The 14,714-nt window shown below is 28.1% G+C and overlaps 2 protein-coding genes across 2 annotated transcripts; both read left to right on the forward strand.

Annotated features, from left to right (window-relative positions):
- The first annotated feature begins 1 nt into the window (after nucleotide 1).
- On the forward strand, nucleotides 2–8,747 carry svr (Carboxypeptidase D svr). Its single transcript, XM_035887241.2, has 15 exons — nucleotides 2–454; nucleotides 537–772; nucleotides 990–1,145; nucleotides 1,220–1,395; nucleotides 1,456–1,603; nucleotides 1,822–1,916; nucleotides 3,617–4,125; nucleotides 4,237–4,710; nucleotides 4,778–5,049; nucleotides 5,135–5,309; nucleotides 5,389–5,762; nucleotides 5,845–5,986; nucleotides 6,103–7,576; nucleotides 7,708–7,884; nucleotides 7,999–8,747. Exons 1-15 carry the CDS (start codon nucleotides 2–4, stop codon nucleotides 8,142–8,144), a joined length of 5,007 nt encoding a protein of 1,668 aa, XP_035743134.2. The 3' UTR covers nucleotides 8,145–8,747.
- Nucleotides 8,748–10,642: 1,895 nt separating this feature from the next.
- eRF3 (eukaryotic translation release factor 3) lies at nucleotides 10,643–14,400 on the forward strand. Its single transcript, XM_035887247.2, has 7 exons — nucleotides 10,643–11,105; nucleotides 12,095–12,282; nucleotides 12,416–12,536; nucleotides 12,629–13,091; nucleotides 13,169–13,475; nucleotides 13,560–13,992; nucleotides 14,167–14,400. Exons 1-7 carry the CDS (start codon nucleotides 10,865–10,867, stop codon nucleotides 14,208–14,210), a joined length of 1,797 nt encoding a protein of 598 aa, XP_035743140.1. The 5' UTR covers nucleotides 10,643–10,864; the 3' UTR covers nucleotides 14,211–14,400.
- The last annotated feature ends 314 nt before the right edge of the window (nucleotides 14,401–14,714 follow it).

Raw genomic sequence — 14,714 nt, forward strand, 5'->3', positions numbered from 1 at the left:
GATGGACTTACGCGGTATCGTACTTTTTATTATTACTGCCACTTTTGCCGTGTCGCTCAATGGTCTTGTATTAAATCTTACGAATGGACCAGACGAAGATTTCGTAAATCTACGTTATACTCACTATGATGAACTGCTGGCGTTGTTCAATAACTTGGCAAAATCATATCCGAATTTGGCTCGTGTTTTTTCGATAGGAAAATCGGTTGAAGAGAGAGAATTATTAGTCCTGGAAATTTCAGAAAATGTACAGGAAAGAACACTTGGTAAGCCAATGGTGAAGTATGTCGCTAATATGCACGGTGATGAATCTGTGGGCAGGGAATTGCTGGTATACCTTTCTCAATATCTTTTGCATAACTATGGCAAAGATGAAAGAATTACACGACTAGTTAATAGAACGGATATTTTCCTTATGCCTTCTCTAAATCCTGATGGTTTTGAAAAATCGCAGGTATTTTAACTAATGTATTATAAAGGCATTGCATATTTTGTAACATTATAAATCTTGAATTTTTTAACTATTTATGTTTTAGGAAGGAAAATGTGATTCTAAAGAAGATTTTTCAGGTAGAGAAAATGCAAATTACGTAGATTTAAATCGAGATTTTCCAGACCAATTTGATAATAAGATTAGAACAGGTAGTAATATATTACAAGGACGACAAGAAGAGACAATTGCTATGATGACATGGATTGCTAATGAACCATTTGTTTTATCTGGTAATTTACATGGGGGTGCTGTAGTTGCCAGCTATCCGTATGATTCTGGGTAACAACAATTTAACTATTATAATATAATTTTAAATGCTTTTATATATTATATATATATAATATATAATATATAATATATAATATATAATATATATATAAAATTTTAATTACACACACATAACAATTGACTTAATTATTTTTTTAAATTCTATTGTTAGTTAATATTAATCAAGATACATATAGATGTAATTAATTCTATATAATATGATTTACAGTATTCCTAAATCTTGTTGCATTGAAAGTGTAAGTCCAGATAATGAGTTATTTAAATATTTGGCTCATACGTATGCAGATAATCATCCTCGAATGGCAGCAGGCAATGCATGTCCACCAGAAATATTTCCAGGAGGTGTTACAAATGGAGCATATTGGTAATCATTAATGGACTATACTGTCTTAATATTTTTAAGAGGTTTTTTCACTATTCTATTTTTTATTTTATTAGGTATGAGGTTGTTGGGGGTATGCAAGACTATAATTATGCTCGTTCTAATGCATTTGAAATAACATTTGAATTAAGTTGTTGCAAATATCCTCCTGCTTCATCAATCCCAGGCCATTGGCAGTTAAATAAAGAATCTCTTATTAAATATTTGGAACAAGCTCATATTGGAATAAAAGGTTTATAATGGCATAATTTTTATTTATAAAAGAATCTAGAAATCACGATTTATATTTTAGGTCTGGTAAGGGATACAGAAGACCAACCTGTTGAAGATGCTAGCATTGTAGTTCACGGAATCGATCATAATGTCACAACTACAAATCGTGGAGAATACTGGCGTTTACTTCTACCTGGCACTTATTCTGTTTATGCAACTGCTTGGGGGTAAGATCATATTACAATATGATAAAATGATAAAGAATATAATATTATCTAAGATCATATCAATTATTATAATAATAATTTTTGTATGAAATTGTATTATAGGTCTAATGTCTGTAATTATACAATATAATTCAATTTTTAAACATATAATTTCTACATATCTCATTACTAACAGTTGAAAATCTAATACTTATGTTTTTCATTTTTTCTAATTGCAGATATAGACCAAGTGAACTAGTAAATGTAACTGTAAGACAGAATGATCCAACGGTCGTTAACTTTACATTAAAACGACGATCATTTGGTGAACAAGGTAAACGTGAAACAGATTATCCACAAATCTTACCACTTCTTAGTCGTTTCCCTGCACTTTATAAAATCATTTTGTCTTATGACGATGATGAGTATTAACATTTTTGTAACTTAAGGAAAAATTTATTTCATTTTATTTTTTTCTTATTTGTTTACATATTTTGCAATTGGATATGTTTTAATGTAATCACCTTTTTATGTGTTACGAGTTTTATATTTTGTATAATCAAATTATATAACGACCCACATTATACTTATTATTCATAAATTTTTAGCTATGTTAAAATAGTTGCATACAGAAATACTTTTATCTTTGATACTAGAATTTAAACAATTACATTACAATAGTTTCTATCAAATTTAATAAAAGTATTTTATGATTAATTTGCTAATTATTATGTTAAATTTTTATTGAAATTTACAATTTATTATTATTTTTATATGCTTTTTATTTTACAGCCTTCAATTTATATCGCATTTAAGTTTATATACTCGTTCATGATTTTTATTGAATCAAGATTAATTCAAAAGAACAAATATAAACATTTAGTAGAATATATAACATGATTACTTATATCATAAAATTCAAAAGATATAAGCACACAAGGTATGGAGAAAAGGATTTGTTAAAACAAATAGAAAAATAGAATAGAAAAGTAAAAATATTTTTAATATAGTTTATATATATTTATATAGTGTAAAATTTTGATTATATTTGAACTTATATAATTTATTATATATATAATGCAAAATATATTATGTCTCATTTTTGTTATAATGCACGATTATTAGATACGATTATTAGATACGTTAAATCTTTTCAATCTATAGATCTATAGTACTTCCAAGCTTTGTTCTTATATTTTATATAAAAATATATTGTTATGTTATGTAGCAAGTGAACAATTTATAATATCCTGCTTTTATTTTATTATCACTGATTAACTTTACTGAATGGTAGAAGTAGTAGAAATGAAACATATTTATATATATGCATACATATTTTATGTTATTTCATAAGAGAAATCTGTTTATTCAAGCATATAAAATTAAATTCAGTAATTAATATATTATATTTTAAGATGATCGTAACATCACAGTTAATATATCATACAATTTTTTCATATGAATTTCATAAATATCTAAAGCCGAATGTATTTTAAAAGTCATAGTTTGATTTGTATTGCTACATATGATTCAATGTGCAGAGTAAAAATAAACTATTGTATTTGTCTTAAATAATGAGTCAATTTTTCAATATTAATACCAGCGCCTATTCCTTACAATTTTACCTTAAACAATTCTACCTTAAATTATGTTATGTTTATGTATATGCATATATATATATATATATATATATATATATATATATATATATATATATATATTCATTTTTCAGATTATATTCTCTATACCTTGTGTTTTATATCATATACACACAATTTTTTATAATTTTCTTAATACGATGCTAAATATTTTTTAAGTGATTTGATACTCTAAACCATATTAAAGTATATTCATATTTTAAGACTCTTCTATTAATTTGGTACTTGATAATGCTGTGAGAAATATCTAATTATAATTTAAAATAAAAAACGCTTATAATTTGTCTATATATAATTTTATATATACATAATTTGTGTATATATAATTCTATATGTACTATAGTTATGCATATATATGTTCTATATTTATACACAGCTACAGGAAACTTGGAGAAAGTAAAAGAAATTACAAGAACAACTGACGAATATGGCTTTTTACATCATACAGAATTTAAACATCATAATTATTTTGCAATGGAAAAATATTTAAAGGAACTCAATGAAAACTATCCAAATATTACACGTCTTCATAGTATTGGTCGTTCAGTCGAAAATCGACAACTTTATGTTATGGAAATTACAAAGGATCCTGGAAAACATAGTTTGAGTAAACCTGAAGTAAAATATATTGGAAACATGCATGGAAATGAAGTAGTTGGAAGAGAACTTTTATTATTGCTACTGAAATATTTGTGTGAAAATTATGGAAGAGATAAAAGAATAACTCGAATAGTTAATACAATTAGATTACATATATTACCAAGTATGAATCCTGATGGATATGAGATATCAAAAGTAGGTGATATATATGGTCTAAAAGGAAGAGCTAATGCAAAAGGTGTGGATCTCAATAGAAATTTTCCTGATCTCTATGTAACCAATGATGTAAGTTTCATTATTTATCAAATTGATATCATGGCTTTTACATACATGTTTTTTTTAAATATGTTATTTATTTTATGTAAATCAACAATAAATATAAAATATCAATTTTAGTATAATAAGGAACAGGAACCAGAAACTAGAGCAGTAATGAATTGGATTGCAAGTATTCCATTTGTACTCTCTGCAAATCTTCATGGAGGTGCTTTAGTTGCTAATTATCCATATGATAATGGACCAGAACCTGAATCTAATCTTCCAAATCCAAGCCCTGACAATGATGTATTCAAAATGTTGGCACTGACGTATTCAAAAGCTCATCCACAAATGCATCTTGGTGAACCTTGTCCACCTGTAACAAGTAAAATATCTGGTATAAAAAGTCTACTAGAGGAGCGATTTCCAGATGGAATTACTAATGGTGCAGCATGGTATCCTGTATCAGGTGGCATGCAAGATTATAATTATCTTCATAGTAATGACTTCGAATTAACTTTAGAAGTGGGATGTACAAAGTTTCCAAATGCTAGCGAATTACCTAAATTTTGGTTACAAAACAAGGAATCTCTTTTAAAATTTATTGAAATGGTAAGATTATGATATTATTATTATTGCAATAAATTGAATTAATTAATATTTTTCTATATAATTGCAGTCACGTAAAGGTGTACATGGTTTAGTTCGTTCTCCCATCGGTGGTGCTATATCCCATGCAAAGATATCTGTAGATGGAATTAAACATGATATATATACTGCAGAAGGTGGTGATTACTGGCGTCTTTTAGTACCAGGCAATTACAATATTACAGTAAGTGCTCCTGGATATGAAACTATTACACAAAATATAACTGTACTTGAAAGTGATGATCTTGAAGGTTCAGAAGTAACTCTAGATTTTACTCTAATGCGAGATAATCCTCAAGATTGGTAAGTTCATTGTAGCTTAATAGAAATATTTTGTTTACAATAATTTTATTGAACGTTATTTGTGATATATGTATTTATGATGTAGGTCATCTGCATATGATTTTGGTATATTTGCAAATTTACAAAATGGCTATTTAAAAAATTCAGAGTTAAGTGCTAGATTTAGTCAATTGGAAAATCATCAACCAAATGTTGCTGAATTTAGAGCTGGAGATTCATTAGTTAATATGGCAATTCATTCTTTAAAAATTACACAAAATGTGAGTATGTTTCTTAGTATATTTATTCTATAATTATAATAAAGGTCATTATCATAATATACAATTATTGATTTCATAGATGGGAGCACCAGAAGAAAATAAATTTCATATTGCTTTGATTGGAGGTTTATTTGCATCACAACCAGTAGGAAGAGAAATTTTACTACGTCTAGCAACCCATATTCTTATGGGTAATCAAATTGGCAATCCACCAATCAAGAGAATATTAAATAATTCAGTTTTACATTTTATACCTGGTGTAGATCCAGGATTTGACAATGTTCCAAATGATTGTAATCCTACAGTTAAAGATGAAATAGGAGAAAAATTACTTACACAGAATACTAATAAAACTAAAGAAATGGATATTATTACAAATGCATTTAGAAAAATGTTATTAAATGAAGCTTATGATGTAATTATTGCATTAGGAGGTGGTTCCTTTAGTATCAGGTACTAAACAAAAATTATAGCATATAATGATTTAATTTAATAATAAGTATAATTCTTAATGTATTAAGTTAAAAAATTTTAGTTATGCAAAAGATGAATTAAATGTGTATAAAACATTGGCTGAGAATTATGATCAAACTATGCATAAAGAAGCTTGTGGTATTAAAACTAACAAAGAAATAAATATAGCTGAATATATTCAAAGGGAATATAATATACCCGTTGTAAGTATAAGTTATTTGATGATAAAATTACTATATTTACAAATTTAAATAGAGATGATTTCCACGAATTATATTATTATGTAATTAAAAGTTCTTTTGATACTAATTATTTACAGATTAATATCAATTTATCATGCTGCAAATATCCAGCTGCAGATACTATATCAACGATTTGGAGAGGAACTTTGAAGCCATTAATGCAACTTATTCAAGATCTTACAAGTGGTATTCGAGCAATTATTACGGATGATCATGGAATACCGATTAGAGAAGCTGTTGTTAAGATTGGTACAAAAACCTATCAGTTATCAAGAAATATGGCTTATTTTAAAATAATACTTATTCCTGGAGATTATGTATTAACATTTTTCTGTACGGATTATGCGTCTAAAACTTTAAAAGTTCATGTTGATGAACAAAGTATAACAGATATAAATATTCAAATGAGAAAGATAAAACCAGGAGAAGTAGAGTACAAACAAAATAAGCTAAGTAAACAGTTAAGCGTTATAAATCATATTTTGGACAATTTAAATATAAAATATCCACAATTATCAACATTACATGATATTGGTAAAACGAGAAAAAGCAATCAGATTTTATCTTTAGAAATTAGTGCCAAAGCAAAAGAAAAACGAGCAGGACGACCTTCTATAATTTTCTCAGCTGGAATCTCTTATGGAAAACCAGTAACATCTAAAGTACTTTTACAATTTGCTTCTTATCTTTTAGATAATTATAAGAACAACGAAATTATTACAAGTTATTTAGACAAGCTATCAATATTTATTGTTCCTGATTTATATCCAGATTTAATCAAGAACGATTCTTGTACCCCATATATTAGTAATGAATTATCATTCCCTATACATCATGAATTAAGCAATGAAGCAGCTATGATTATTGATTGGTTCAAACAGATTAATGCTCTTTTAATAGTAAATTTAAATATTGGATCTCGGCATGTTGAAATACCATATGGAAGTCAATACAGTAGAATAGGCAAAGAAATTTATGAAAGTGAAGATGACCAAGTACTAAAAGCCTTAGCATCTACTTATACAAGGTATAGCCTACATAATAGTGCAGAATGTGATACAAAATTAAACATCAAGAATAATGCTATAATACATGGTGGCAAAGGAATGGCTGGAATAAGAGGAGATTCCTTATTAGATTACATATATTTGAATACAAGTACTTTAATAATGGACGTTTATATTGCTTGTTGTAATACAGATGATTCAATGAGTGTATGGCAAGATAATAAAGATAGTTTACTAGCTATGATAAAAGAAGTATCGAAAGGTGTTCAAGGATACATTATTAATGAAAATAATGAACCTATTGATAATGCTATTTTATCTTATGATGATTCTGTACATCAAATCAGAAGTGGAACAATAGGAGCATATTGGATTTTATTACCTCCTGGAAGTCACAATATTACTGCTACTGCATCTGGATATATACAACAAACAAGATTAGTTTCTGTACCGGACATAAATAAGTTTATAAATTTAACTTTTAAGTTAAGACGCGACGAAAGTATTTTTGGATTGCCAAGATTGGTCTTCATTATAATTGCTGGTAGGAAAGTGATATATAATTACATATAATATACCTATATTTAAGAGAAACCTTAGTAACTTTTAGGAGAAGAAATATGTAGTAATATATTAATTTAAAAGAATGTAACATTAAATTATCTATATTTGTAGGTACTGTATGTTTAGCTATTGTTGTTTGTGGCATTTGTATTTGTGCAATATGTCAATCTACACAAAATTCAGAAAAAAACTATAGAAGGGCTTATGCATTTAGTTTACTTAAAGATGGAACAAGCTTCTTTGAAAATGATGAGAAGGAAATTGAAATATTCAGAAGACCATTGAATGGTAAGTTAATGCTTTGATTTCAATATTTTTCTTGAAAAATATAAATTAGTAATTATTCTTTTATTCTATATTTAATACATTTTATTACTTAAAGATCTTGGATTTATATTTTAGATTCTATTTTGAAATATGAAGAAAAATTAAGAATTACAAAACCATATTTTGATGAAGATAATGCATCCAGTTCTGATGATGGAAGTGACCTTGAATTTATAAGACCAGAACAAGAGTGCAATGATAAAGTTTTACAAGAAACGTGACAAATCGTTATCATCAATACGAATGATGAAAATTATATATGAAAGATATAACATATAAAATTCCAAGTTTAAAATTAACGTATTAAAATAGGCATTGCTATAATACAGAAGATACTGTAATAATGTTGATATACTAATTCTCTTTCTTTAAATATTTGCCATAAATGTCTTCAAGGGAGCAATACTTACATTTATAAAAAATAAGTAGAAGTATAGCAAGCAGGGTCCAAATGTAGTTTTAATGCATACATACATACCCTTTTGTATAGATAAGGTAAGAGCTTCTTTGCTGTTGAAGAAGCAAAATATTTTAGAAGCACTTTCAACATTTTATTTCTTAGTTTTTATACACTTCTTTTTGTAACAAAAAAAAGATAATATTAAATGTAGATAATATTAAATAGATATTATGCACGTTAATGTTGGCAATTCTATGCGAATTTTATACACATAGTTTACAATTTTACATTGTATATAAAAAGAAAAAATTTAACAGTATACAAATGTTATAATACAAAGTTATGAGCTTTTTAGGTAAATGTTTTGTACAAAATTGGAAACCTTTATAGAAAATAGGATTTCATCATGTTAATACAGCCACAGAAGAAATTCTTGTTTTTTGTCACAAAATAAATTAAGATTGTTAAATATTGAAATTAATAATAAAATATTTTTAAATAAGCAAACATATCTTTAAGATCACTGGTGTCAAAAGTGACAATGTTATTTTATGAAATATAAATGCCATTATTATATATATCATTATAACAGTTCAACAAATATTAATAATGTATTTTTAGCAACAATGATAGTATGAAATTCTTTTTTTATAGTTAAAAAATACAATAATTATGAATTTTTAAACACAGAATAATTAAATATTTATAAAATAGATAAAATGTATATCTGAAATAGTATGTATACAAGGTGTTCCACTTTATGTGAATATTAAAATATTTCTTGTTAATGTTGGTAATTTAAAATAAAAGAGATCATCTGTCTTAAAGGAATTAAATATTCTAATTATTAGAATCATTTTTAAGATATTTTTTAGGATCTCATCTTTTTTCTTAAACTATATTTTGTATATTTTTAATATATATATATTTATAATTTAACATATATACTTAACAAATTTAGTATTCAATAAAAATATTATTTTTAGATTTTTCATGTTATCAAAAACGATAAATTAACACAAATATATAAATTAAATGGAACATCCTGTATAATTTAAAAATATTCATTTTCCAAGTTCTTTCTATGAACATAATGATTATTTATATGTAATACTTTTTCTTCTATTGACTAGAGATATTTCGGATGTTTTGTTTTAATTTTAAGAAAAGATAAGTAATGTACAACCATTTAAAAATCATTGTCTTCCTACTTTGGAAAATAATGAAGTATATTAAAAAAATGTATAAGTATACACATACATAGATTTTCTGTATAATGTAAATGCGGTTGTGACTTATTTTAATATTCACGTGTATAAAACAATAAACTTCCATTTATAATGCATTCCAGAATAAAGTTGATGCTACCTTCTATTTTTTAGAATTTAAATTCATTTTTTTTACAAAGTTAACAGAATTAATTGTTACGAATTTTTTTTTATAAATGTAATGAAATTAATTTAAAATAAAATTAATAAATAAATAAAATTTACTGAAATTCATCAAAATTTAATTTTATCGATGGTTGATATTTCTTCTGTGAGAGGGAGAAAATAGAATTATTCTATAATTCAAATATCGCGGGTAAATTTATAAAACTCACTCGATGAAAAAAAAATTAAGAAATATTTGAATTTGTATTTTAATTAATTATTATAGAATGATTATAAATTATAATATTGATTATATAGATCTTATTATCTGAAATCTTTTCTATAAGTCAAATTGACAAATGTAAAAGATTTGGAATGTCAGGAATTAATAATTAATTTATTAAATAATTTTCTTAATATTCTCTTTCTTAATAGATATGGAATTATATTTAATTTTAATATTTATATTTGTCATAAATAATTTCAATTAATTGCAAATTAATTCGGATTTTATTTACATATGACAATGGATTTTATTTACATGTGACAATGAAGAATTAAAATTCTAAATAACCAATCACAAATCGTCCAACTATCAGTCACATCAAATCAAAAGCATACCATTAAATTTCTCCTTAAATTGAAATCTTTTGATTGGCGTAGTTAGAATGAATACATAATTTCCTCCAATGAAAATGTTTAATATGCAGTGAAGTTTCACTCTTGCGCAACATTGTGAATGGTGCGAGAGTAAATCACAACATGTATTGGATTTACCATGCTAGAAACATTTTTGTAAAATCAGGTTTTAAAATTAGGTCGTCGTTTGTTATTCTGAAATAATATATAAACTTATTTCTTTAGATTACCTAACATCTGATATGAATAATTCATATTTTATTTGAAAATATAGATATAGGCAAGTGGAAGGGGAAGTTGATATTTTGATTATTGTAGTTCCGGCGAAGTACAGCAACGAAACCGACCACGGGGGTCGCACGCGGAGTACCGATACGCGTGTACAGTGCGTTCGGATACTACAAATAACTATTTTTTTAAACCTTACCCGATTGCATTTGCGATTGAATCGGAATCCTACGAATAGTATCGCGTGCTTTGTGTCATACGTTGGATAACACTACTTGGGTGTGCCGAAACATTGATAAATATGGCGAACAGTATAGCACCAGATTCATGGGAACAGCAGGCGGATAACGGAGACATCGTGCCCGCTCAGGATAAGTCCATCGAAAGCAAATTTTCAACTTTGAATGTGAATGCTGCGGAATTCGTGCCTTCCTTCTGCATAAATTCTTCAACGCAGAATAGCTCCACGGCCGACAGTCCTTGTGCTGTCACTGCTGTGTTGAATACTGTAACCACTTCTATTCCTTCTGAAATACATCATGGTTAGTCTAATATTAATTATTATTTAATATATTTTATCTGGATCAATCTAGGACATTATTTTCGAACATATGCAAACAATTTCATGTTAACTTAAGATGCTACTTTTACCGCGTATTAATGACTAACCCCCCTATTATATCCCCTGTTATCATTGTAGTAACTTTCTATCATTCCGTAGTACCTTGCATGTTTAAAGCTTATAAAGTCAAATCCACATTACTTTTTACACGTTTACACTCTACCTTAAAATTTGAATGTTTTACAACATTGTAAGTATATATAATGTTGTTCACAGTATACTCTGGATTTGGTTTTAATTTGTTTTAATTTTTTTTGTTATTTGTTTATTTATTTTCATTTTTAGTTACATTTCACTAGAATTGAATGTATGATGTATATTTGTATATTAAATATTTTGATTGTGATGATTGTCGATTTATACGTAAAATATAACTTTATTTTAGATTTTCATATTATACGAAGTTTATACATTCTTTCTTATATGTGCTATTGGTAATTTTTCAAAGATTTGTATAATTCATACTATCTATTTCCAAAAAAGACTTATAGCATTTATATTCTTCATTGTTATCGTGGAACGATAGATAATTTATATTGTTCATATAATTAACAAGTTCCTAAAGTATAAATATCGACTCCTTCATAATTATGTAATGAATAAATGTTATTATTAAGTAGGGTAGGGACATTTGTTCTCTAAACAGTACTTCCATCTACCGTGGTGCTGGCCATTGGAAGAAGTATTCCCTTTCCTATCAACATACCTACCCATCAGCTTGCTGCACTGGCTGTTTGTCTTATTCTTTACTGCAGACCTAGGCAGCAGCAGAACAAGACTTTAGAGAGCAAACGTCTGATCCCTATTAGTAAGGTGTAAATGCAAGTGTCCGTAAATAGTGATGATTGATGATATAAATTGTTTTAATTAGAAGAAAACAATATAATGAAAAATTATTCTTCTACACAGGAAATTCTACTCCTACGATTCTACCTGATCCAATTGGCAGTAGAGTGGAAGAACCACCTGCTGGAGGAGGGGCACCACCTCCAAATGTTACGGATCCAATAAATACGAGTCCTGAACATCAACCTGCAGATTCTTGGGAAGAAGCAGCTGTAGATGGTGATCCTTTGTTAACTCCTGAAAATGAAGAGGTAAAAAATAAATGTATCCTGATGTTGTTCTATAATGTACAAATATCTGTCTAATCCTAATATACCATAGACTGTAGTTTAAAAATAATTATTTTTATCATTATTTTATCAATAACTTTATTTTTCCATTTAGGCTGACAATGAGGAGGATGAAGAAATGGTTGTTAAAGTACCTAAAAAAAAACCTATTAAGGTTGCAGAAGATACTAAAAGCAAAAAAGAACATGTCAATGTTGTTTTTATAGGTCACGTAGGTATGTAATGTGAATTATTATTATTATTATTAGGAATTAGATATTCTATAAGTTACTTCTTATATAATAAAAGTGCATATTGTTGATTCTAGATGCAGGGAAATCAACAATTGGTGGCCAAATTATGGCACTTACAGGAATGGTGGATAAGCGTACCTTAGAGAAGTATGAAAGAGAAGCAAAGGAAAGAAGCAGAGAAACATGGTACTTAAGTTGGGCTTTGGATACAAACCAAGAAGAAAGAGAGAAGGGAAAAACGGTAGAAGTGGGTAGAGCGTATTTTGAAACAGAAAGAAAGCATTTTACGATACTGGATGCTCCTGGACATAAAAGCTTTGTACCCAATATGATTGGCGGAGCAGCGCAAGCTGACCTTGCGGTTTTAGTTATATCTGCGAGAAAAGGTGAATTCGAAACAGGCTTTGATAGAGGTGGCCAAACGCGGGAACATGCTATGCTGGCTAAAACTGCAGGGGTTAAACATTTGGTAGTGTTAGTAAATAAAATGGATGACCCAACGGTAGAATGGGACGAAGGAAGATATAATGAATGCAGGTATATCATCGTTAATTTATTAAGTAAAAATAATCTCGTTATATTATTAAAGACGATTTAAAAACCTATTATTTTAGAGATAAGATACTGCCATATCTTCGTAAATTAGGGTTTAATCCTGCAAAGGATCTTACATTTATGCCAGTATCTGGTCAACTTGGCATTGGTCTCAAAGATCCTATACCTGAACATCTATGTAATTGGTATAGTGGACCTCCATTCATACCTTTTATTGATTCTTTACCTTCATTAAATCGTAAAAGCAATGGACCGTTTATTATGCCAATTGTTGATAAATATAAAGATATGGGTACGGTTGTTATGGGAAAGGTTGAAGCTGGGGAAGCCAAAAAGGGTCAGTCATTATTAGTTATGCCGAATAGGGTAAGAAATGTTCTTTATTTATTACTACGTTTGAAAATGTCTCTTCTTGTCTTTTTTACATGAATCATATTTTATGGATTTTAGACGGCAGTAACTGTTGATCAATTATGGTCAGATGACGAAGAAGTAACGTCGGTTGGACCCGGAGAAAACGTTAAAATTAAACTGAAAGGTATCGAAGAAGAAGATGTGAGTCCCGGATTTGTTTTATGCGACAGTAACAACCCCATTAAAACTGGAAAAGTTTTTGATGCTCAAGTTGTTATTTTGGAGCATAAGAGCATTATTTGTGCTGGATATAGCGCAGTGATGCACATTCATTGTGCTGCAGAAGAAGTGACGGTGAAGGCATTGATCTGCTTGGTAGATAAGAAGACTGGCGATAAAAGTAAAACGAGACCAAGGTTCGTTAAGCAAGACCAAGTGGCAATTATGAGAATCGAATGTGCAGGAGTTATATGTCTCGAAAGATTCAAATTATTTCCGCAAATGGGACGGTTTACTCTTAGAGATGAAAGTAAGTGGAGAAAATATTTTATTTGTTGATTTATGCGATATAATAACGAGATTATTTGCACAATAAAAGTAGGATTTTATGTAGAAAATCTGTGTAGAATTAATTAAATTCTAGTTATTTAATTCCAAACGCTCTGAAATAACAAATTATTATATAATATGGATATGATTATAGATAAAACAATTGCCATCGGTAAGGTGCTGAAAGTGGTGGAATAAAATGTTCATCCGTAATCACGAAGTAAGGATATAAACCAAGGATATGATACAAGGAAACCAAACCGGCATAATGGACTATTCCCGAATGTTAGCTAATGTAACATACACTCATTTATGCAAAAGGTTCTGCATATGACGGTACACGCGCGTACATATGAATAGAGATGTGGACATCAGAGCTGGGAAAGTATGACCTAAATTGGAAAATAGACTCCATCGCAAAAGAAAAATAAGGAAACAAATACGACTTGAGAGCGTGTGTTCCTTTTATTAGATAAAAAAGTTGGTGGCACTGGAGGGTTATTCCTTGCATCGCGGTATAAGTAATATACAATACTAACAGACTCTCCTCTTGACAATGTAAAACACGATATTTTTATTCGTCTGAGGTGCAAAACATAATTGAGAGCGAACGAGAGAATCAATATCGATGGCAGAGTAAGAATAAGAAATATGATTAATATTATAATAATTATTAAATAATTATTAAATTGGTGGTAAGAG

This window comes from Vespa mandarinia, chromosome 8 (genome assembly GCF_050613455.1).
Source record: "Vespa mandarinia isolate Hongniang chromosome 8, ASM5061345v1, whole genome shotgun sequence".
Classification (NCBI taxonomy): Eukaryota; Metazoa; Arthropoda; class Insecta; order Hymenoptera; family Vespidae; genus Vespa; species Vespa mandarinia.